This window comes from Mirounga leonina, unplaced genomic scaffold, assembly GCF_011800145.1.
Source record: "Mirounga leonina isolate KUSES-001 unplaced genomic scaffold, KU_Mleo_1.0 Mir_94, whole genome shotgun sequence".
Taxonomy (NCBI): Eukaryota; Metazoa; Chordata; class Mammalia; order Carnivora; family Phocidae; genus Mirounga; species Mirounga leonina.
This window is the reverse complement of record NW_023270855.1, coordinates 51,329,012-51,353,582: the sequence shown is the minus strand read 5'-3', so window position 1 is coordinate 51,353,582 and position 24,571 is coordinate 51,329,012. Positions and strand designations below refer to the sequence as shown.

The window sequence follows — 24,571 nt, the reverse complement described above, 5'->3', positions numbered from 1 at the left end:
CCCCCCCCCCCCCCCCCCCCCCCCCCCCCCGCCCCAAGATGTCCATGTCCTAACTCCTGGAACCTGTGACTATGTTAGCTGACAGGACAAAAGGAAATTTGCAGCTGAGATTAAATGTAGGATCTTATGGGGCGCCTGGGTGATTCAGTCGGTTGAGCGTCTGCCTTCAGCTCAGGTCATGATCCCGGGGTCCTGGGATCAAGTCTCAGCAGGGAGCCTGCTTCTCTCTCTGCCCGCCGCTCCCCCTGCTTGTGCTCTCTCTGACAAATAAATAAATAAGATTTTTAATGCATACATACATACATACATACATACATACATAAATGTAGGATCTTATGATGGGGAGATTATCCTGGCTTATCCAGGTGGATCCAAGGACAAGGGCCCTTATAAAGGGAAGAAGGAGGCAGTAGGGAGTCAGAGAAGGAGATATGGCAGTGTCCGTGGATGTGGGCTGAATGGGCACAGGAAGGGGCCACAAGCCAAGGAATGTGGGTGTGCAGGCACCCTCTAAAAGCCGAATGGGGGGCGCCTGGGTGGCTCAGATGGTTGGGCGTCTGCCTTCGGCTCAGGTCATGATCCCAGGGTCCTGGGATCGAGTCCCATATCGGGCTCCCGGCTCAGCGGGGAGCCTGCTTCTCCCTCTGACCCTCTCCCCTCTCATACTGTTTCTCTCTCTCTCGCTCTCTAAAAAAAAAATAAATAAAATCTTTAAAAAAAAAAAAAAAGCCGAATGGGTAAGGAAACAGATTCTCCCTGAGAAGCCGCAGAAGGAACACAGCCCTGCCAGCGCCTTGATTTTAGTCTAGCGGGATGCACTTTGGATGTCTGACCTCTAGAACCATAAGATAATAAGTCTGTGTGGGTTTTTTTTTTTTTAAAGATTTTATTTATTTATTCATGAGAGACAGAGACAGAGAGAGAGAGGCAGAGGGAGAAGCAGGCTCCCAAGGAGCAGGAAGCCCGAAGCGGGACCTGATCCCAGGACCCTGAGATCATGACCTGAGCCAAAGGCAGACGCTCAACCATCTGAGCCACCCAGGCGCCCGGGTTTTTTTTTTTTTTTTAAGGTTTCTTTATTTGAGAGAGAGACAGAGAGCATGAGCCCGGGGGGGTGGGGGGGAAGAGAATCTCAAGCAGATTCCCCACTGAGCACAGAACCCACTGAGCACATGGGGCTCCATCTCATGACCCTGAGATCATGACCTGAGCTGAAACCAAGAGTCAGACCTTAACCGACCGAGCCATCCCGGCGCCACAAGTTGGTGTTGTTTGAAGCTACCAAGTGGGTGGCCATTTGCCACAGCAGCCCCAGGCAGCTCATCTGGATGCTCACTCCTGAGCTGGGTGGCCCTGCTCTGCTGCTCACCGTGGGTACATGATTCGCTGGGGGCCCCCGGGTCTGCGTCCCTCAAAGGGAGGTAAGGATGGGATCCATCTCAGGGGCGCCTGGGTGGCTCAGTCGATTAAGCGACTGCCTTCGGCTCAGGTCATGATCCTGGAGTCCCGGGATCGAGTCCCGCATCCGGCTCCCTGCTCCATGGACAGTCTGCTTCTCCCTCTGCCCCTCCCCCCTCTCATGTGCTCTCTTTCTCTCATTCTCTCTCTGTCAAATAATAAATAAAATCTTTATAAAAATAATAAATAAAGTTTCATTGGGCGCCTGGGTGGCTCAGTCGGTTGAGCGACTGCCTTCGGCTCAGGTCATGATCCCGGAGTCCCGGAATCGAGTCCCGCATCGGGCTCCCTGCTCAGCGGGGAGCCTGCTTCTCCCTCTGACCCTCCCCCCTCTCATGTACTCTCTCTCATTCTCGCTCTCTCAAATGAATAAATAAAATCTTAAAAAAAAAAAAAAAAGAATCCAGGAGTATTCAACCCGCCCCCCCAACCCCACCCCGCTAAAGTTAATGAGAGCTACTGGAACCCATCAGATGGTTGTACCAATGTTTCTTCTGGTATTTTTTTCTTTTTTTCTTTTTTTTCTTTTATTTATTTATTTATTTATTTTATTTTATTTTTAAGATTTTATTTATTTATTTGACAGAGAGAGACACAGTGAGAGAGGGAACACAAGCAGGGAGAGTGGGAGAGGGAGAAGCAGGCTCCCCGCAGAGCAGGGAGCCCGATGCGGGACTCGATCCCAGGACTCTGGGATCATGACCTGAGCTGAAGGCAGTCGCTTAACCAACTGAGCCACCCAGGCGCCCTCTTTTTATTTTTTTTTAAAGATTTTATTTATTTATTTGTCCGAGAGAGAGAGGGAGAGAGCACAAGCGGGGAGAGTGGCAGGCAGAGCGAGAAGCCTGATGCGGGACTCGATGCCAGGACCCTGGGATCATGACCTGAACCGAAGGCAGATGCTTAACCCACTGAGCCACCCAGGCGTCCCTCCCTCTGGTAGTTCTTGAGAGATACTAATACCAATACTAAGCCTCTGGCAGGCGCTGCCCTGTATCTTTAGTTCCATCTTACAGAGGGACAACTCAGGTTCATGCAGCAAGGTCATGGCCCCGCTTCACATCCATAGCCACCAATTTCTCTGAGAGCTGAAACCTCTCTCTGTGTCTTCCCCTCCCCGGCCTGGCCAGGTCATGCTCCTGCTCAGAGACTCTCAGTGGCTCCCACTCACCCATCAAACCTGGAGTAGGGACCCTCTACTTGTTGCTAGGTGGCTGGGCAAGCCACTTCCCCTCCCTGAGCCTTGGTTTCCTCCACTGTAAAATGGGTTGATGATAGGACCTCCAGTATAATGAGGACAGAGCTAGAGTCTGAAAGATACTCCTCAGTCAGCACCAGCCACCTTTTTTTTTTTAAAGATTTTATTTATTTATTTATTTGACAGAGAGAGACATAGCGAGAGAGGGAACACAAGCAGGGGGAGCGGGAGAGGGAGAAGCAGGCCTCCCGCCAAGCATGGAGCCTGATGCGGGGCTCAATCCCAGGACCCTGGGATCATGACCTGAGCCGAAGGCAGACTCTTAACCAACTGAGCCACCCAGGGGCCCCAGCATCAGCCATTCTTAAATGGTTGCTTCCCCTTTGCCAGTCTGGCTGCCATTCAGGGGACACAAGAAACTTCCGGTGCTCCCTTATCTCTTCTCCACCCTTACCGGTCTCGCCTCCTGATGGTGGAAATACGTTCCTGTGTTTTCCCTTCATACTCATAATAGTTCTGCGTTTTTATCTATTTTGCATGATTAATGCGTGTGGAATTTATTTTGCTATGGGTTGGGGGTGAAGTTAACTTTTTTCTTTCCTAATGCAATCAAGGCTACTGACAGGTTGATTTATCCTTTCCCTGCCCAGTGAAAATTCCACATTTATCATGTATTAAATTCTTTACATATGGAATTCACAAATTAATTTTTTAAATACATGCACCTGGAAAACTCCAAGCTATGTTTTTACTTTCAGTCTTAGCTATCTTTTTTTTTTTTTTTAAGATTTTATTTATTTATTTGACAGAGAGAGCAAGAGAGCACAAGCAGGGGGAACAGTAGAGGGAGAGGGAGGGCTCGATCCCAGGACCCTGAGATCATGACCTAAGCCGAAGGCAGACACTTAACCATCTGAGCCACCCAGGCGCCCCTCAGCTATCTTTTTAAAAAGATATTATTTATTTATGTGAAAGAGAGAGAGAGAACACACAAACACTCAAGCTGGGTACAGGGGCCGGGGAGGGAGGCGGGGAGCAGGGGGAGAGAGAATATCCCAAGCAGACTCCAAGCTGCGCAGGGCCCACAGGGGGCTTGATCTCAGGACTCTGAGATCATGGCCTGAGCTGAAATCAAGAGTTGGACACTTAACTGGCTGAGCCACCCAGGCGCCCCCAGGCTTAGCTATCTATAAATGGTTTGTGTACTGTGTTTATTCATTCAACAAACACCAAGTGCCAGGTGCTATTTTGGGCCCCGGAAACAGTTGTGAACAGAACAGACATAAATCCCTGCCCTTGTGCTGGGAACAGGCAAGGGGGCAGACAATAAACAAGCAGTATGTAAATGTGTGATGTGTCAGGTGGTGATTAAAAATAAATAAATAAAATAGGGTGATGGGGTAGAGGTGAGAGGGATGCTGTTTTGGATAGGATGGTCAGAGAAAGCCTCGCTGAGGAGGGGATGATTGAATAGAGGCCTGAATGAAGTGGAGCCACATGGACATCTCTGGGAAGAGATTTCGAGGTAGAGGGAACAGCCAGTGCAAAGGTCCTGGGGTGAGACCATGCCTGGTGAGTTTGTGGTATAGTAAATGAGGCCAGTGAAGGTGAACCAAGTGAAGGGGAGAGAGGGAGGAGATCCGGCAGAGCGTAGGGGGCCTTAAAGGTCATGGTGAAGAGTTGGGTTTTTCCTCCAAGGGAGGCGGGAGCCATGGAAGGTTCTGGGCAGAGGTGTTCACAGGCTTCTCGGGCTGTCACGGAGGGAACAGACAGTGAGGGGAGGGGGAGGGGGGAGCTAGGAGAGCAGGGTGGAGCTGCCTGCACTGGTCCAGGCAGGAAACCACAGCTGTGTGACGAGGGTGGGGGTGAGAAGTGCTTGGATTCTCGATAGATTCTGAAGGCAGAGATGGCGTGAAGTAAAGCGAGGTGTCTCCGGTTTCTGGTCTAGGCACTTGGGAAGACGAAGCTGCCTTTTCTGAGCCGGGGCAGGTTGGGGACCCATCAGGGGCTTGGATGTAGCTGTGCTGAGTATGAGACACCCATGAAGCCTCCAGGAGTGGGTGTCACAGGGGTGTGCAGCTCAGGGGACCAACGCTGGGGGATCGTCAGGGTGGAGCTGGTGGCTGAAGTCCGGGCTCTGCAGGAGTGTACCCAAGGGACCTAGTGTAGCTGGGAAGAGGCCGCAGCCTGTGCCGGGCCTGCTTTTTTTGTCCACTGCTTGGACTGGGTGGGTGGGACCAGCCAGCCTTGGGGTTGGCAGAGACCACGGAAACCACAGGGTTCTCTGGGAGGCCTGGTCACCCAAGGGCATGGCTTGGAGCCTTGAACCTCCCCTGTTTGCTAAAGCCTGTGGGCCAGGGGTCAGGTGGGGCTTCCACAGCTGGAGGCCCCTCGGGGGAGGTGCATTCCTCTAGGGATAAGCTGACTTAGTGACCAGAGCCCTGCCAGGGGATGCTTGACTCTGAGGTAGCAGCTTACTGAGCACCAGCTGTATATGACCACACTGTAGAACCCCATCGCTGACTGTATGCCTCACGCTGAATATATATTCCTGCTGATCATGCCACGGCACCAACTATGTAATCGACTACACTATGAAGTATACAGCTGGCCTCAAAGAGCTGTTGAGGGCGGTGCAGTGCGAACAGGCACATGATCGAGGGAGCATACAGTTGGCTCGGGGAGCGGATGGCTGGTGTGGGGGAATACAGTAAGGGGGGGAGTATAGCCAGCTGACTGTACACCTTGCACCAGCTGTATACGCCCCCACCCCTGCTGTGTACCCCCACACTGATTAAACACCCTCTTTGCGGGCTGTATGCCTCCACCCCAGCCGTGGCCCCTGCATGCCTGTGCCCCCATATCCGTGAAGCACCCCTACACTCACTACAGTGTATCCGTGCTGGCCATAAATTGCCAAGCCAACTGTATGCCTCCTGGTATCCTGTGATTGGTCTGTGACCAGTTTTGGTTTGACCCTTTAGCCCCATTTCACAGTTGAGGGGGCTCAGGGCAGGCAAGACACTGGCTGAATTGTCCTCTGGCTTGGATGGGGCCGAGGGAGCATTTGAATCTAGGCCATGCATTTAGGATGTCAGCTCCACGAGAACAGACCCACAAAATTGGGTCTCTCGCTTGCCACCGTACTTAGTGCCCAGCCCGGGGCCAGCACCCGGTAGGTGCTCAATAAATACTTGTTCTACAAAACAATGGCTTCAGGATTCACAGTTGGGATGTGTGAAGGGGTGGTGAGCTCGGCTGTCTAGCCTTGGGGGCCCCGGAGGGCAGTGCCAGGCAGGGATGGGGCATCTGGGCTGCCAGTCCCATTTTGCCAGTCTTCAAGAGAATAGCGATGTGGGTGTTCATACGGAGTCTCCCAATGTTTCACTGTTGGCATTTCATTAAAAAAAAAAAAAAATGCAGACCGAAATAAAACGCGTCCACTGGCTTGAGCGTTTTCAGCGCAAATACTCTGTATTTGGGAGTTTGGGTTCAGCCATCTGCCTGTTTTGCGGCGCCTCTATCTAGAGTTACCTCCCTGCGCGCCTCAGTTTCCATACCTGCAGAATGGGGCCACATGAGGCGCCCTGCCCGGGGTGAGAGGGGTTGTAGGCGGCGTCGCCTGGTTGGGACGTATGCCGAGGCCGCGGGGTGAAGCCGGAGTTGCCCGGGGGGGGCCTGGGCGGGGGGGGGGCGGAGAGGGCTAAATCGGGTGGCGGGTGAGCGGCGGGAGCAGCTGCCGCCCCGCGCGGCCCTCCCTCCCCCGCCCCCCATCCGCCGGCCAGTCCGTCCCGAGGCTGCAGCGCAGCTAGGGCCGGTCAGACCGGTTTGGGCCGCCCCGCCTGGCCCCGGGCTGGGAGGAGCCGCCGCCCGTCGGTCCAGCCGTCCCTCCCACGGGGCGCCCGCGCTTCCAGACCCGGCACCGAGGGGGCTCGGAGCAGGCAGCCGGCCGCCGGGGCTGGGCGCCCGCGGGGATGGGGAGCGAGCGACAGCATTACTACGGGAAGCACGGTAGGCAGCGCCCCCCTCCCGCCCCCGGGCCTGGCCACTTGGAGGGGGCAGCGGAAGACCCGGCCGGGAGCCAAGCGTGGGGAGCAGAATTGCCCATCTCTGCGGGTAGCCCCTCACCCTAGTCCTCTTCGGGAGCTGCCTCTCAGAGCCCCCTCTAGACCCCCTCCACTGAAGGGTTTGTCTTCGTAAGCCCCCTCCCCTGTACTCCTGCAGGAACCTTCTCCAGATCCCACCTTGGAACCCCCCCCCCCCCCCCCCCCCCCCCCCCCCCCCCCCCCCGCTCCCGCCCCCCCCTCAGTAGGTGGCCCCCAGTCCTGCCCCCTCCGCAGTGGGTGGCCGTCAGGTGATAACTCGGGGCTGGTCTCCATCAGCCACGGCTCCCCCTGCCTCGGCCTGCCCGTACTGGGGGCTGGGGTGTGGTCGCCGGGAGGTAGGGTGAGGCAGAAAAATCCACTGGGTCTGTGGACTTCACTCTTCCTCTGGGCCAGAGATACCCCTAGGGGCTTCTGGGGGAGGGTAGTCTTGCAGCCCCTTCTTGGTCACCCTGCTCAATCTTGCCGATTTTCAGGAACACCACAGAAGTATGACCCTACCTTCAAAGGACCCATTTACCACAGGTAAGGGCTCTGGGTTCCTGGGAGAGAAGGGTCAGTGTTAGCACTGCCTCAACCCCTGTTTCTTTACCCCCCAGATGTTTCTTTACCACATCTGCTCTCCAACAAACTGGTGATCGGTATTTGCGACTTGACAATTAAAGAACTAATTTCCCAAATATACAAGAGTCTTTTTTAAAAAAGATTTTTATTTATTTATTTGAGACAGAGAGTGAGAGAGAGAGAGCAGGAGCGGAGGGCAAAGGGAGAGGGAGAAGCAGGCTCCCTGTTGAGCAAGGAGCCTGACTGGGGACTCGATCCCAGGACCCTGAGATCATGACCTGAGCTTGAAGGCAGACGCTTAACCAGCTGAGCCACCCAGGTGCCCCCAAAGTCTTTACAAATGAATATTTATTTTTATTTTTTAAAGATCTTATTTATTTATTTGAGAGAGAGTGAGTGAGAGCGAGCGAGCACAAGCAAGGGGTGTGGCAAGCAGAGGGAGAGGGAGAAGCAGACTCCCTACTGAGCAGGGATCCCAACATGGGGCTCAATCCCAGGAGTCTGGGATCATGGCTGAGCTGAAGGCAGACCCCTAACTGACTGAGCCACCCAGGTGCCCCACAAATGAATTTTTAAACTCAGCCAAAAGACTGGAAGAGATAATTTCTAGAACAAAAAATACCATAGACAGTGAAGTTATGGGGAAGTGTGCAAACTCACTGAAAGGTAAAGGAATGGGATTTAAAACAGGAACCAAATAGTTTCCCCATCACAGATTAGCAAAGATTAAAAAGATTGGCACATAGGCTGCTCTGAATCTAAGTGGCTCAGTATATTTTGGAGGGAATTTGGAAATACGAAATTTTTTAAAAAGATTTTATTTATTTGAGAGAGAAAGCACGGGCGCGGTGAGCATGCACGTGGGCTCACGTGGTGGGGGGAGGGGCAGAGGGAGAAGGAGAGAGAGTATCCCTAGCAGACTCCGTGCTGAGCCAGGAGCCAGCTTGGGGCTTGATCCCATGACCCTGAGACCGTGACCTGAGCTGAAACCAAGAGTCTGATACTTAACTGACTGAGCCACCCAGGTGCCCCAAAATATGAATTTTTTAAAAAAGATTTAATTTATTTATTTGACAGAGAGACAGCACAAGTAGGCAGAGCAGTAGACGGAGAGGGAGAAGCAGACTCCCCACTGAGCAGAGAGCCCAGTGCGTGACTCAATCCCAGGACCCTGGGATCATGACCCGAGGCGAAGCCGGCTTCTCTTTCTGCCTCTTCCCCAGCTTGTGCTCTCTCACTCACTCACCTCTCTCTCTCTCTCTCAAATAAGTAAATAAATAAAATCTAAAAAAATAAAAATTAAAATATAAAATAGTTTAAATTTTAAAAAACATGAATCCCTATTGCTATTAAAGGTGGGGGGAAATGGGCACTCTCAGTCAAAGGAGAGCTGAACATTGTGGCCAACTGCTTCAAGATCAGTGTAGCGGGCGCCTGGGTGGCTCAGTTGGTTGGGCGACTGCCTTCGGCTCAGGTCATGATCCTGGAGTCCCGGGATCGAGTCCCACATCGGGCTCCCTGCTCAGCGGGGAGTCTGCTTCTCCCTCTAACCCTAACCCCTCTTATGTGCTCTCTCTCATTCTCTCTCTCTCAAATAAATAAATAAAATCTTTAAAAAAAAAAAAAAAGAGGGTGCCTGGGTGGCTCAGTCGTTAAGCGTCTGCCTTCGGCTCAGGTCATGATCCTGGAGTCCCTGGATCGAGTCCCGCATCGAGCTCCCTGCTCTGCAGGGAGTCTGCTTCTCCCTCTGACCCTCCTCCCTCTCATGCTCGCTGTCACTTATTCTCTCTCTCTCAAATAAATAAATAAATAAATCTTAAAAAAAAAAAAAACAGTGTAGCATTAGGTATCAAAATGTAAGGGGCACCTGGCTGGCTCAGTCAGTAGAGCAGGTGACGACCCCTGATCTCAAGGTTGTGAGTTCCAGCCCGGTGTTGGGCGTAGAGCTTGCTTTAAAAAAAAAAAAAAGGTGAAATGTACGTGCTCTTTGGTACAGCCTTCACGCCATTAAGGACACATGTCCAGATAACACATGAATGTGGGTGTATGTGCAGGGCAGGGTGGGGTCCGTGATGCACAGGGCCCCAAGGCTTCCACCCTGATGCTGTTCTCTGTTCCCCAGGGGCTGCACAGATATCATTTGCTGTGTGTTCCTCCTCCTGGCCATTGTGGGCTACGTGGCAGTGGGCATCATAGGTGAGTGGAGGAGGGCACAGGATTGGGCTTCCAAGGTGGGAGGACAAGCCACAGCCTCTAGGGCAGACATGGGGATGGTGGTGAGGAATGACAGTGCCTCAGTGTCCCTGGATCCCTCCACAGCCTGGACCCATGGGGACCCTCGGAAGGTGATCTACCCCACTGATAGCCGAGGCGAGTTCTGCGGGCAGAAGGGCACAAAAAATGCGTGAGTCTGGCTCCTTGGGGCCTGGTGGGACTGGAGAGGTGTGGGCAGGATGGCTTCATGAGCACTGGGGAGAAGGTTCTAGGCTCCCACCATCCCCAGCCGCTGTTCTAGGCCTCGAGGACACTACACTAAATGAGACATTAAGAGTCTTGTCCTCTGGGAGCTCACGATTTAGGGGAGGGACAGAGAGGAGACCGTCCTGGATCTGATGTCAAGCCGGGTGAACTAAACAGGTGAGCTAAAAGCAAGTTCAATCCAGGCTGTGCCACTCCCTGGCTGTATGAGCTAGGACGAGTGTCCCAACCTCTCTGGGCCTTTTTTTTCCTCATCTCTGAAACGGGGCTCATCCCAGTCCCACCGTCTTGAGGCTGTTGGGATGGTTAGATGAGCCACCAGGCAGAGCTTAGAATAGGGTTGCTGCTACTAGAGTTGTTTGCATTAGATATTACACACAGGGAGGTTGAGAAATCTTGAGTTTCCATCTCCCTTCCCCAATTCTAGGAACAAACCCTACCTGTTTTATTTCAACATTGTGAAGTGTGCCAGCCCCCTGGTCCTGCTGGAATTCCAATGTCCCACCCCTCAGGTAATTCGGCCGCTCCCCTATCTTCTTTGCTACCCCTGCTTTCCATCACCGGGTCCTTTTCTTCCCCGGTGAATGGGAGGTGGGGCCTCTGTCCTGTGTGGGGATCAGGTGTCTGTCTTGATCCCACCCAACCCCTGCCTCCTGCCCCTCCAAGATCTGCGTGGAGAAATGCCCCGACCGGTATCTCACCTACCTGAACGCTCACAAATCCCAGGACTTTCAGTACTACAAACAGTTCTGTGTGCCTGGCTTCCAGAACACCAAGGTGAGGGGAGCCTAGGGAGGGTGGGGGGGAGCGGGTGGAGGGTCCTGGCCTGGGGCATGAACCCCTCTCCCCGTTTCTTGCTAGGGTGTAGCTGAAGTGCTTCGGGATGGTGACTGCCCTGCTGTCCTCATCCCCAGCAAACCCTGTGAGTCTGGGGTTCCTCAAACTTGGGGGGGCAGTGGGGGAGGGGCGGCAGTGGGGGGGGAGGTTTCAGGGGCTCAGCCTGACTGGTCTCATTCCCTGCTCCACGCAGTGGCCCAGCGATGCTTCCCAGCCATCCACGCCCACAAGGGGGTCCTCATGGTGGGCAACGAGACGACCTATGAGGATGGGCATGGCTCTCGAAAGAACATCACAGAGCTGGTGGAGGGCGCCAAGTGAGGACCGCAGCCCGCCCACATCGGGGTCCTACTTCGGGGTCCTACTTTCCCCGGGTGGGCCAGGGTGTCCCCTGGGGCTGACCCAATCGGGGAGGGGCTCTAACATGAGCCTTGTCTGCTTGTCCCCAGGAAGGCCAACGGGGTCCTGGAGGCGCGGCAGCTGGCCATGCGGATATTTGAAGATTACACGGTCTCCTGGTACTGGATAGTTATGTAAGTTGGGAGGGAAAGTGGCCCCCCCAGTCTGTGTAGCCTGGGGCTGGTGAGAGGGTGCGGTCTGCTGATGCCCCCATTTTATCCCCAGAGGCCTGGTCATCGCCATGCTGATGAGCCTCCTCTTCATTGTCCTGCTCCGTTTCCTGGCCGGCATTATGGTCTGGGTGATGATCATCATGGTGATTCTGGTGCTGGGCTACGGTACGTCTCCCCATCCCTGCACCCTCCCCACTCCACAGCCCGCAAAATGCCTCTGCTCTCTGATCTGACAGTGGCCATCCAGAATCTTGTCCTAAGCCATCTGTCTTTTATTTGGCATATTTGTGAAGATGTGCATCTCAGCCTTGTTTATGGGAGTAGGCACTTGGAAATAACCTCCGTGTTTATCGATGGAGGATGAGTTAGATCATAGCCTTCCAGGTGGGACCTGGATCTGCATTTTATCTACATCCAAAAGCATTCTCAAGTAGACTACATGGTTAAAGATGTGTGTGTTAGCCCCAGACAGCTGGGGTTTAAAGGCCGACTCTGCCAGTTCCTTCCTTTGTGACCCTGGACAGGTGACTCAACCTCCCCATGCCTCAATTTCTTTCTCTATAAAGTGGGGCTAATTAGTATTTACTAGTTAGGAGGCTTAATGGGAAAAAGTGTACAGACGAGATGGGGGGAGGGCCCTGTAGGTCTCAGGCCCGTGCAACCCAGAGGCAATGCACAAAACCCAGTGCTTCACATTCTGATTCTTCAGATAAACATTCCAGGGGGAAAGATGTCTCATAGGCAGGCCAACGTGAGGACGCAGATATTAAAATATTCACGCTAATGATGGTTTCTAGCTGGGTGCTGGCATTTTAGGCAAATGGTTTTTGTTTGTTTTTAAGATTTTATTTTTTTTAAAAAGATTTTATTTATTCATTTGAGAGAGAGTGAGTGAGAGAGAAGGAGAGAACATGAGCTGGGGTGGGGGGCGCAGAGGGAGAAGGAGAAGCCGACTCTGTGCTGAGCGGGGAGCCAGACACGGGGCTCGATCTCAGGACCCCAGGGACCTGAGCCGAAGGCAGATGCTTAACCAAATGAACCACCCAGGTGCCCCTAAGATTTTATTTTTAAGTCATCTCTACACCCAGCGTGGGGCTCGAACTCATGACCCCCAGATCAAGAGTTGCATACTAAAAAAAAAAAAAAAAGAGTCGCATACTCTATCAACTGAGCCAGCCAGGCACCCCTGTTTTGTTTTGTTTTGTTTTTTACTTTATCTGCATTTTACAGTTTTATTCTACAAAAAGCTAAGGGGAATATTGAAAATCCCCGATGCCACCCCACGGGATGTTAATACCCACATCCTCAGTCCCCACCCATGAATCGTTGTTACCGGGTGGGAAGGAAAGCCTCAGGTCACAGAGCAACCTGGCACCTATTCAGCCACTCATTTATGCATGTGTGCATCCAGTCTGGATCGAGTGCCTGTGTGTCCCAGGCAGTTTTCTAGGTCCTGGGGGTGTGGGGAAGATGGACAAGAAATAATAAACCAGGGGGAGCCTGTGACTCTTGATCTTGGGATCGTGAATTTGAGCCCCATGTTGGGTGTACAGATTACTTAAAATCTTAAAAAATAATAATAATAAACCAGAAAACCCTCTAGAAGGTCCAAGCAGAGAGAAGGGCCAAGAAGTTGAGTGTGAGGGGGGAGGTGATTCGAAATGGGAGAAGTGGTTTGGGAAGGTCTCTTTAGACGGTGACTTCTGAGGGATGCCTGGGTGGCTCAGTTGGTCAGGTGTTTGCCTTCAGCTCAGGTCATGATCCCAGGGTTCTGGGATCAAGTCCCGCGTCAGGCTCCCTGCTCAGTGGGGAGCCTGCTTCTCTCTCTCCCTCTGCCGGCAGCTCCCCCTGCTTGTGCTCTCTCTCTCTGACAAATAAGTAAATAAAATCTTAAAAAAAAAAAAAAAGTGATATTTGAGTAGAGACAGGAGGGTGTGAGAAATCCAGTACTAAGCAGGGGGAACAGCAAGTACAAAGGCTCGGAGGCGGGGCGCCTGGGTGGCTCATTCGGTTAAGCATCTGACTGTTGATTTTGGCTCAGGTCATGATCTCAGGGTCCTGGGATCGAGCCCCAAATCGGGCTCCGTGCTCATTGGGGAGTCTGCTTGGGATTCTCTCTCTGCCTCTTTCCCTCCCCCTGCTCTCTCTCTCTCTCTCACAAATAATCAATCAATCAATCTTTACAAAGGCTCGGAGGCAGTTACAAGCAATGGCAGCCGCTCTCAGCTTTGGTTCTTGCTTCTGCTAAATGGGGGTGCTCCCACCTGCTCTGCAACATTGGGGGAGCAGCCAGTGGACTGAGGTCGGTCCCCTGTGCAGGAATATTTCACTGCTACGTGGAGTACGTGCGACTGCGGGGCGAGGCTGGCTCCGACATCTCCCTGGTGGACCTTGGCTTCCAGACAGACCTCCGCGTGTATCTGCACTTGCGGCAGACGTGGATGGCCTTCAGTGAGTCCCATCCCCTCCCCGCATCCTGCCCCCGGTGAGGCCTGGGAGGGAGTGGGGACAGGCGGCTGGCAGACTGGGCCCCCCTCTGCCCCCCACAGTGATCATTCTGAGCATCCTTGAGGCCATTATCATCTTGCTGCTCATCTTCCTGCGGAAGAGAATTCTCATCGCCATTGCGCTCATCAAAGAAGCTAGCAGGTGGGTGCCAGGGTGCCCCGGGGCTGGGCTGGGGTGGTCCCGTGGCTGCTCGGGCCCTGATGCCTGTCTCTACTCCTCCCCAGGGCTGTGGGATACGTGATGTGCTCCCTGCTGTACCCACTGGTCACCTTCTTCCTGCTGTGCCTTTGCATCGCCTACTGGGCTAGCACTGCTGTGTATCCACCCTCAGACCTGGATCCCCGACCCTGGGGGTGGCTAAGGGCCGAACTGGCCTGGAAGTGACCTGCAGCTTCGGGGGGTGGGGGCAGACCAGAACCCGGTAGGGGAATGGATCCTTTCTCACAAGCCACCGGGGCCCCAATCCCAAACCTCAGGCTCCTTAATGAACCTCCAGCTTCCTGTCCACTTCCAACGAAGCCATCTATAAGATCTTTGATGGTGGCACCTGCCAATTTGCTGGGAAAACCTGCAACCCTGAGGTGGGGGTCGACTATTTCCCCAGCAGCCCACAGAGTCTCTGAAACCTCTCATCCCTGCCTGGGGACCATTCAGCAAACATTCGGTGCCTGTTGTATGCCAGTGCTGGATGTGGGGAGCAGGGTGGGGGAGAGATCCAACTTGGCAGCCCCCAGCCCACCCTGACTACTGAACCACCCACCTTTCTCCCGTTGACTTCATTTCCTGCCCCATACCCCTCCCTTAACCCAATGACAGCCAGGTCTTGCCTCTAGATCCCCTTCCTTGCCATTCACAAGCCCCTCTCCTGATCCCTGTGGTCTTCATACCGATCTCTGCCACTCTTGTCCTTGTCCATGTGGCCACTCTCCTGATGCATGACCCAGCCCTGATCCCCAGGGTAGCTTATCCTGCCTCACTAACTGCCCCCCATGAAGTCAACGATCCTGTCTTGCTTCTGGAACCCCTTTTAGAAGCCCCTATAACTGAACCTCCAGTCCCTTGACTTACCTCTGATTCCCACGACTCCTGTCCCACCTCACGGTCTATCTGACCCAGACCTGATGCCCAGAAGCCACTCTGACCCCCTGGCCCCTGTGTTGTGACCCAGCTCTGCATCCCTCCCACAGACCTTCGCCTCCTCCAATGAATCCCGCCTGTGCCCTGGTGCCCACTGCCAGTTTGCTTTCTACGGGGGTGAGTCGGGCTACCATCAGGCCCTGCTGGGCCTGCAGATCTTCAATGCCTTCATGTTCTTCTGGCTGGCCAACTTTGTACTGGCCCTGGGCCAGGTCACGCTAGCTGGGGCCTTCGCCTCCTACTACTGGGCCCTGCACAAGCCAGACGACCTCCCTGCTTTCCCACTCTTCTCTGCCTTCGGCCGGGCGCTCAGGTGGGACTCCAGGTGGCCTGGGAGTGGGGGCGAGATCGGGTTGAGGAGCCTTGGCGCGGCCGCTGACCACCCCCTTGGCCCTCAGGTACCACACAGGCTCCCTGGCCTTTGGTGCCCTCATTCTGGCCATTGTGCAGATCATCCGAGTGATGCTCGAGTACTTGGATCAGCGCCTGAAAGGTGCGGCCCTCGGGTGGCTTGCTTTGGCTGTTGGGGGGCAGGGCTGAGGGGCGGATCGGGGATTGGTTTATGGGGGGCGGGGTTAGGACGATGGGACTGTGATTGGTTTCTGCTTGGGGTGAGGAGGGTGGAGTGGGGAGTTTGAGCAATTAGTTCCCAAGGTGGAGGAATGGCTGAGGGAGCCCATTGGGTGGAGTTCTTACTTCTGGGGATGGGGGCGGAGCGGGACCAAGAGGCCTGGGCCACCATTGGTTCCTGAAGAGGCAAAGATTTGTTTGTGCCGAGAAGGGCGGGGCCGAGGCGTGTTTCTTTTTGACAGCGGCGGGGCTGGGATTGGTTACTTTGGGGGGTGGGGCCAAGGAGGCGGCGATGATTGGCTTCTGCCTGGGAGGCGGGGCCAGGGCAGTAGTGTGGGTTGTGATTGGTTCCCCCCTGGAGGCTGGGTTGGAAGGCTTCACGGTAGGGCCCTTCCTCGGGGTCTGGGCTGAGAGTCCTGGGCGCCGTTGGTTCCTACTTGAGTGAGGGGCAGGACCCCGGGGGTTCTGCATCAGGTTTCCTCTCCTTGTCTCTTTGAGTAGGTGAGCTCCGGAAATCCTGGACTGTGTGCATGTAACGAAGAGGTGGGGGGGGGTGGATCCCTACCAGGGGTCTCCCCTCACCTCTGCATCCCTCCCTTCTCTCTTAGCCGCCGAGAACAAGTTTGCCAAGTTCCTCATGACCTGTCTCAAATGCTGCTTCTGGTGCTTGGAGAAGTTCATCCGATTCCTCAACAGGAATGCCTACATCATGGTGAGGAGGCCTGGGACGCAGAACCAGCCCACCAGCCCCTGCTGGGGACGAGGAACCCTCATTCCCAGCCAGTGGGACTGATCCCCCCTCCACCTCCTCCCCCTAGATCGCAATCTATGGCACCAACTTCTGCACCTCGGCCAGGAATGCCTTCTTCCTGCTCATGAGAAACATCATCAGGTCAGGGAAAGCATGGCCCTCGGGCTGCCTCCCTCCTCCCCCAGTCCCTGAGCCCGCCTTCATGCCTGCTTCTCACTGTCCCCTGCAGAGTGGCCGTCCTAGACAAAGTTACCGACTTCCTTTTCCTGTTGGGCAAACTTCTGATCGTGGGTAGTGTGGGTGAGTGCTGCTGGCCAGCCCGTGGGGCTGTGGGAGCCTGCCGGGGTGACTTGCGAAGTGCTTTTGGGCCCCCACATCTTCTTTTGTGACAAGCGTGTCGGGGTGACTTGTACAGTGCTGTTGGCCCCCCCTTCTTTTGTGACGAGTGTCATGTTCTCTGAGGTCGTGGGCAGGGGGCTTCCTTTAGCCAGAACCCTCATCCATCTTGGTTTCCTCTCTCTCTTTAGGGATCCTGGCTTTCTTTTTCTTCACCCACCGGATCAGGATTGTGCAGGACACAGCGCCGCCCCTCAATTATTACTGGGTCCCTATACTGGTATGGACCTTTGGGGATGCGTGGGGGTCCAGGGAGAAGGAGGTGCTGGGGCCTCCTGGTCTCTTTTGACTAGACAGATGTGGATGGAGATCACAGGTGGGGGATTGATGATTTATTCAATCTGTAAACATGTAGTAAGCACCTACTGTGTACCAGGCCGGGGGCGGGAGGGGTGGCAGGAAAGGCTTCCCTCCAGAGGACCTTACCTTTCAGAAGCAAATAGACCTCATGATTATAGACTGATCCGTGCCACAGGGGAGAGTTACAGGGAACCGTTAAACTGTTAGAGCCTGTGGTGGAGGATCTGGGCACTTTGGAAGTGATGTCGGATCTAAGATCTGAAGGAGATACGGGGAACCTCCAGGCACAGGGATCCACAAATACGGAGGCCCTGAGGTGGGCCTATGCCAGGAATAGTGAGGAGACTGGTGTAGGGGGGAGGAGGTGGGGATAAGGGCAGGGAGGTGGTGGGGCCATGAAGGGGTAATGTCATCACCCTGAGAGCAGTGCAGGCCTTGGAGCCCAATGACCTAGATTTTTATCTGAGTTCTCTATTTGCTCGCTCTAAGATGAGTCAGTTTGGGCAAGTTATTTAATCTCTCCATGGTCCACTCAATTCAATCCGTAAGTGTTTATCAGATACCTGCCAAGGCCCTGTGAGTCTCCAAATTGTTGGGGGGTGTGGCCGTACGTGGGACAGATACAGTCTAGTGGGGATGAGGGCATTATGCCTGTAACGCCCTAAACACGCATAAAATTGCAGCCAGCCAAAGGTCTCAGAGGACAGGCATGCAGTGCTAGGAGAGCATAAAACAGGGTCTAGATGTCAGAAGCAACTTCTTGGAGGAGGTGGTATCTGAGGACTTCATGTTTGAACTGAAAACAGAAGGATAAGAAGACAAAAACTTGACTAAGTCAGGACAACAGCATGTGCAAAGGCCCTGGGGTTGAAGAAAACAAGGAGTGAATGGCAGGACTTAGTATGTTATTCTAATGAGGGCTTGTTAGCAGGGAAATGACAGGATCCGAGCCTGGGAGGGTGTGGGGAGTGGGAGTTGCTCTAGGAGCTGGGGTGGAAACAGCTTGGCTCCCCTTGCCTAGACGGTGATCATCGGCTCCTACCTGATTGCCCATGGCTTCTTCAGTGTCTACGGCATGTGTGTGGACACGTTGTTCCTCTGCTTCTGTGAGTGACCCCTCAACCCAACCTTGCCAGGCCCTGGCTGCCTTCTCCCCTCTGGGCATAACATCTGATGGGGCTATGTATTCAACGGCCAGGAGCCCCCCAGCTTCCCCGGGGACTAGCTGTTCCGCATCAGAGGGCCCTGGCATGCCTTCTCGGCCTCCTCCCTCTGCTCGGAGCTGCTCCATCCTGTTGCCCCCTGGTCCAGGGTGCAGCTAGAACGCTGTGCCCCTGGGCCCTCGGCTTTGGAGTTTCCGGCTTTGTTGGGGGAGGATCTGTGGCTGCTACTAACTCTGGTCTCTCCATCTGTCTGTTTTTTTTTTTCTTTTCCTCTACTCCATGCCTGCTGGCTTCCCTGTTCTTCCCTGCCTCCCTCTTTCCCTCCCTTCCTGACCACCCCATTTTCCCCCTGCCGGTTCCTGGGGGGAGCCCAGGTGAGGACCTGGAAAGGAATGACGGCTCTCAGGAGCGACCCTACTTCATGTCGCCCGAGCTGAGAGACATCCTGTTGAAGGGGAGTGCGGAGGAGGGGAAGCGGGCAGAAGTTGAGGAGTAGAGAGGGAGGGAGGCGTGGGGGCCAGGCAGGCCTCCTCGTTTCCTCCCTGTAGACCGGGGGTGCATGCGGGGCAACCCTGCCTGGGAGTGTGGGGAGCGTGTACGTGTCCCATTCCCGAGCCCACCACAGCCTGCCCCTCTCCAGTCCCAGTGTGTCTTGCTTCCTAACCCTCTGAGCCTTCTCTGTGGCCCTCATCCTCCCACCCTGTCCCTGGAGGCCCCTGCCCATGGGCTCCCCTCATGCCACCGTCTTGGGGGCCTCTCTCCACAGTGGAGGACCTGGAGAGGAATGATGGCTCAGCTGAGAGGCCTTACTTCATGTCTCCCAACCTCAAGAGGCTCTTGAACAAAACCAACAAGAAGCTGGCTGAGTCCTAAAGGCCCCCCGCTCTCCCCCCACCTCTCCAGAAGTCTCACACTGGGTGCTCGGCAGCTGGGTCAGAACCCCTGGCCGCCTGGGCTCACCTGAAGTCCGATCACTGCCGCCTCCCCCCACCCTCCCCAGCCATCCAGTTACCGCTGGATTCCAGGGACCTGGAAGATTTGGGGCCTCTCCTCCCTATGCCAAGGGGCAGTTGGAGTTTTCACAGGCGGCGCCCCAGGACTGCACGCATAGGTCACTCCAGCCCTTGCTGGCCCGGATGGAGAGAAGTCTGGTGAGGCCTCTTGATGTCTGGCAGGCAGGGGGGCCCGACCTCTGTGGGCCGCCTCATGCTTCCTGTTCTCCTCTTCCGATGGGGCAGCATCTGTGTCTGCAAGAGTGATGACCAAGCTCCGGCCCCTGAGGCCCCCCGTTCACTCGTGTCTGCTCTGGCCAGGACTGAGCACCTTCTCAACGGCTGAACAGCTGCCTCATAGGCTGCCATACGCGTTTCTTTATTATTATTTTTTAACCCGGACATGCATTAAAGGGTCTATTAGCTTTTTTCTGTCTGTCTCCACGGCTGAGATGGGGCCAGCTGCGGAGTGCCTTGTGTCATGCCCTCCCTGCTGGGGTGGGAGTGGCGAGGCCAGGTGGGGGTGGCTCCTGGCATGGGAGGCCACGGCAGGGGTGTCCTGGAAGGAGAGGGAGTGAGTCTGTCGGGGGAGGGCTGCTGGGATCGGGGAGCAGACCGGTGTGGACAGACCAGAGCAGGAGGGAGGAGCCCGCTAACAGCTGCTTAATTAATGGAAACCTGCTGGCTGGCTGGAGGCGTCCGGCCCAATGTCTCCCCTTCTCCCGCCGGTGCCGACAGCTCTCTCTGTGAGAGAGCAAGCAGCTGAATCCACCTGAGGGACGATGTCAGGGGAAGGGGTTGGCGCAGATGCTGTGGGCAAACCCGGGCCCCCCCCCCGTCACCTCACTTTGAGGGATCCTTTTGCCAAATTCGTTGAACTCCGGGGACCTGGTCTCCCGGCTCCCCCTTCGCCCTATCCCCGGCCCCCTGACTTCATGTCTTTGCTCATCAGCACCACGGCGGCACCCCAGAGAGGGAGAAACCCAGCCTGGGGTCCCAGTCTCCTGTGCCTGCCCGCCAGCCCTCAGGCCCCCCGTTCTGTCTGCACACTCTTGCGTGTTAACTGCATTCCAACCACTAATAAAGTGCCTATTGTACAGAGCCCGGGCCTGGAGTGTTTGTGGAGGGAGTAGGAGGCTGGTGGGAGGAACCCCGGCTTCGAGTGCCCTGGGATTGAGTCTCTGAGCTGGGGCGAGTCTCCCCGGGGAAGGAGGGAGGGCAGGAAGCCCTCCGACTGCTGGCCCCATCTCTGCCTGAATCCCACCACGCAGGCAGCTCAGGTTTCTCCTGAACAAAATGCCTTTTTTTTTTTTTTTAAGATTTTATTTATTTGACAGAGAGAGACAGCGAGAGAGGGAACACAAGCAGGGGGAGTGGGAGAGGGAGAAGCAGGTTTCCCGCAGAGCAGGAGCCCGATGTGGGGCTCGATCCCAGGACCCTGGGATCATGACCTGAGCCAAAGGCAGACGCTTAACAATTGAGCCATCCACGTGCCCCCAAAATGCCTCTTATTAGGGTCTGATCCCTAGACTCCAGAAGGCAGTGACGGCCTGTCCACCTCCCGCCCACCTCCTCAGTCCCATGGCCTGGACACATGCCCCCAGGCCTGCTTTGTCCCCAGGCCCAGGCACCTGAGGCGCCCACAGGCTAGTGCAGTCTCTTTGAACCTATAAAGCTGCCAAGAGCTGAGCCCTGCCCTGCTGCCTGAAGGCTCGCTGCTGCCCCCTGCTGCCAGCTGTCACTGTCAGCTAGCTGGGCCACTGCCTTTCCCTGTACTCCCACCCTTGGAATTTTTCTTCAATAGCCACCATTTCTTGAGTACTTCCTCTCTGCATACCATATATACCACTTTTATTACTCTCCTCGATAACTGAGGCTGGGAGGTTGGGTTACATTTCTGAAGGTGGCCAGTGGGAAAGTGGCTTAGAAGGCACTTGAACCCAGGTCTCCTTGACCCCAGGCCCTTACCCGCTACCCTGTACAGACCCCAGAGAGTGTCGCCTCCTTGTCTTGAGTTTGTTCTTTTCCTTATCCCCAGTTCCTGTTAGCCCCGCCTCCAAAATACCTCCCAAACCTACCCACTTTCTCCCCATCTTCAGCTCCCAGCCCCCATTATCACCCACCTGAACCAACGCAGTCCCTTACCCACGTCCCTGGCTCCTGCCATCACCTCCCCTTCTCCACGGTTCCTCACACAGGTGCAAAAGGGTGCTTGTAAACACTCTAGTAAGTTCACACCCCTTCTCTGCTCAAGAACCCTCCATGGCTCGCACCTTATTCAGCATAGCAGCCAAAGTCTTCACTGCGGCTCATGAGGCCCTGCCCCCATCTGCCTCAGGGGCTCCCCCTTGCTGACTCATCCAGCCACCCTGGCCCCAGGGCTTGTGCCTGAAATGCTCCTCACCTGGCTCTTTGTGTGGCTATCTCCTCATCCTTTGGCTTTCAGCTCAGGAATCACCTCCTCCAGGAAGTCTTCTGGGCTCATCAAAGGCCTCTCTTGGTGACCACACATCACCCTCTTTATTTTTCTCATGGCATTTGTCACAATCTGCAAGTATTTGTCTTTTCACTTCATAATGGTTAGCCTCCCCACCCAGCATGTCCGCTCAAAGGGGAAAGAGATCTGGCCTATTTTTTCCCCCCACCTTATCCCAGAGCAGGGCAGAGTGCGTGGTACACAAAGGCACAGAACAGCTGAATGACTGCAAAGGGCTTGGCACAGTGCCTGGCCTGGTGCACAGCGTGTCCACTGTTACTAGTGTGTTAGCATACGCCAGCATCTAAGTTTCCAGTCTTTTATGCATGCTCAAAACTCTCCGGCTGCTGTGTGTGGAGATGGTACCATACAAAAGTGGGAGCAGGAAGACCAATGAGGTTACTGGAGGGGCGCCTGGCTGAGTCAGTACAGCCTGTGACTCTGGGTTTCAGGGTCGTGAGTTTGAGCCCCTGGGTTGGATGTGGAGCCTACTTTAAAAAAGATTTTTGGGGCACCTGGGTGGCTCAGTCAGTTGGGCGTCTACCTTTGGCTAAGGTCATGATCTCGGGGGGGGGTCCTGGGATTGAGCCCCATGTCGCCTCCCTGCTCAGTGGGGAGTTTGCTTCTCCCTCTGCCCCTCCCCCCTGCTTATGCACGTTCACTCTCTCAAATGAATAAATGGAATCTTTAAAAAAAAATTAAATTAAAAAAAGGTTACTGCACTAATCTGGGCACGTGCTGTTGGTGGACTGGACTCAGGTGGTCTTGGTGAAGATGATGAAAAGCATGCAGATTTTGCATGTCATTTGAAGACAGAGCTCGACTTGATTGATTGCATGTGCAAGAGAGAGGACTCAAAGCAGCAGGAGGAAGCGGGGCTGAGGGGAGCAAGCTCAGGCAGAGTCCCGTGGAGGGCACCTGTTGCTTGAGCCCGCAGGGAGCTTGGGCGGATAAGTGACATCTCAGAGCTGTCCTGAACTGGTAGGTCACGGACTAACGGTGGCCCAGGAGCTGACGATCCCAGGCACATCTGATTCTCCTGGGCGTGGAGGCAAAGTGTCCAGTATGACCCAGTCTGATCCTCTTGAGAGTGTTGGCAACGTGGTCCCAAGCCCAGGGTAGTTCTCTGAAGAGAGTTGGTGGGCAGGCAGTTGTGCAAAAGCCCGTAAAGCCCAGGCAGAGATGATAAAGCCGGGCCGAAGGGATCCAGGCAGGTCGGTGTATTTTGACTTGCTTCATACAAAATCTCCAAGGGAAGCGGTCACATAGATGGTTGGATGTGTCGGGACTTCACAGGAGAATTCTAGGCTGGAGGCATGTGATTGGGAGTGTGTTTTGATGGTCTTTGAGATCGTGGGGATGGCTGAGATCACCTGGGGAGTTAAGTGTCCAGAGAGGGGAGGTCTGAGCCCCGGGGAGAAGGAAAAAAAGTGGACTCAGGGGAGAGCCAGAGAGCGGCAGCATCTGGAGCTGTGTGGAAGGCAGAAAGCGTGGGCACAATTGCTCCTGGCTTTAGTGTGGGAGCAAATGAATGGAGCGACTATTTTCTAGCGCGGTAAGGACGTCAGCGGAGGGCGCCTGGGTGGCTCAGTTGGTTAAAGCAACTGCCTTCGGCTCAGGTCATGATCCTGGAGTCCCGGGATCGAGTCCCACATCGGGCTCCCTGCTCAGCGAGGAGCCTGCTTCTCCCTCTGACCCTCCCCCCTCTCATGTACTCTCTCTCAAATAAAAAATAAATAAATAAATAAATAAAATCTTAAAAAAAAGAAGAAGAAGGACGTCAGTGGAGGGCAGAGCATCTGACGTTGGAAGCCGTAACAAGGTGTGAAAAATTGGGGGAACACCGCATGAATGAGCAATGTTAGGACTGTGGGGTTTTTCTCTCCCAAACTCACCAAGGTGGGAGGTGCAGGCAGAAGTGGATTTAGTTTGGGGTTGACAAAGAGGCGCAGGGGCTTGAGGGTATGTGCAAGGGGAGATGCAGGAGGGATGCTAGCTTTCTGCTGTCCAAAAACCGCCCCTAGCTTTCAAAGCACTCGGGGTGAAAGCCAAGGTCTCTGGGGCCCTGCAGGACCTATCCACCCTTTCTTGGACGGCCCTCCCTCCCACCTCTCACCCTAGCCCCCTTCCAGTGCCTCAGACCTCTTTGCTGCTCTTTCCCTAAGCACGGTCAACCTCTGGGACTTTGTACTGGTTGTTCCCTCTGCCTGGAATGCTCATCTCCCAGCAAGCTGCGTGGCCTCAGTCCCTCGCTCCCCGTAAGGACTTTGCTGTGCACTGCGCAACTCAAAATGTCACCTGCCCCAGCCCCGCATCACCACCGCGCTGCTTTATTTTCATCCACTGCACTCGCCACTACCTTGCTTATTGTTTATCACCTGCCTCCCCAGTGAGGTCAGCTCCACGAGGGCAGGGCCATGGGATGGTTTGTTCGCTGTGTCCCCAGCAGCAGCTCCGCGCTGCACAGCTTCAAGGCCAGCTCCTCCCACCCTCCCCGATGGTCTGTGTCACCGGTGGGCTGTACGCAAGCTCTTTTCTGCTTGGGTTGGCCAGCATTCATTTCTGTGGTTTGCAGCTCTGAGAGGTACCAATCCAGAATACTCCACGTGGTGCGGCCAGGCCAAGGGGAGGGAGCCCGCTGCCCTAGCGGAAAGGAGGCCTGCAGGCATGGGTGTGTGGGCTAGTTACAGGCTGGCGGAAAACAAAGTGGCTCTGGCAACTGACAGACACAAAGAGGTCTTCCAATTCTGTAACATTCTCGAACAGGTAAAGCTAATCCAGGGGATGTAATAGGGCCAGGGATTGGCTAGGGGCAGGAGGGAGATTCCTGGGGCTGTGCCGACGCCCCTTATCTTGATTCGGGTGGTGCTCACACAGATGCATATGTAAACAGTTACCAAGATGTACCCGTAAATGATTGTATTATGCCTTCATTGAAAAAAAAAGTGGCTTCAGGGAAATGGGGAGCTCCTCTTCGGCTCCTGTCCGGGAGGTTGGGCTGACTTGGGCACAGTGGGGGCCAGGTGTGGTGGGTGACCCACTCATGCATTTACTCACTGTATCGAGTG

At 54.8% G+C, this 24,571-nt stretch overlaps 1 protein-coding gene across 3 annotated transcripts in view; it reads left to right on the top strand.

The window, feature by feature from the left end:
- The window catches only part of SLC44A2 (solute carrier family 44 member 2), a 29,548-nt gene extending 9,419 nt beyond the window's left edge, over window positions 1–20,129 (top strand). Inside the window, exons 1-22 of one of the 3 annotated variants that reach the window (XM_034996389.1) lie at window positions 6,496–6,667; window positions 7,236–7,284; window positions 9,446–9,519; window positions 9,643–9,727; window positions 10,229–10,313; window positions 10,468–10,578; window positions 10,663–10,723; window positions 10,832–10,955; window positions 11,088–11,171; window positions 11,263–11,375; window positions 13,530–13,661; window positions 13,760–13,859; window positions 13,943–14,035; window positions 14,215–14,299; window positions 14,906–15,168; window positions 15,254–15,348; window positions 16,034–16,137; window positions 16,244–16,317; window positions 16,406–16,476; window positions 16,704–16,792; window positions 17,894–17,978; window positions 18,410–18,795. In XM_034996389.1, the coding sequence (XP_034852280.1) occupies window positions 6,631–6,667; window positions 7,236–7,284; window positions 9,446–9,519; window positions 9,643–9,727; window positions 10,229–10,313; window positions 10,468–10,578; window positions 10,663–10,723; window positions 10,832–10,955; window positions 11,088–11,171; window positions 11,263–11,375; window positions 13,530–13,661; window positions 13,760–13,859; window positions 13,943–14,035; window positions 14,215–14,299; window positions 14,906–15,168; window positions 15,254–15,348; window positions 16,034–16,137; window positions 16,244–16,317; window positions 16,406–16,476; window positions 16,704–16,792; window positions 17,894–17,978; window positions 18,410–18,531 (2,136 nt within the window). In that variant the 5' untranslated portion in view covers window positions 6,496–6,630 and the 3' untranslated portion in view covers window positions 18,532–18,795. The other 2 variants (XM_034996391.1, XM_034996390.1) reach the window with 2 other exon arrangements.
- The last annotated feature ends 4,442 nt before the right edge of the window (window positions 20,130–24,571 follow it).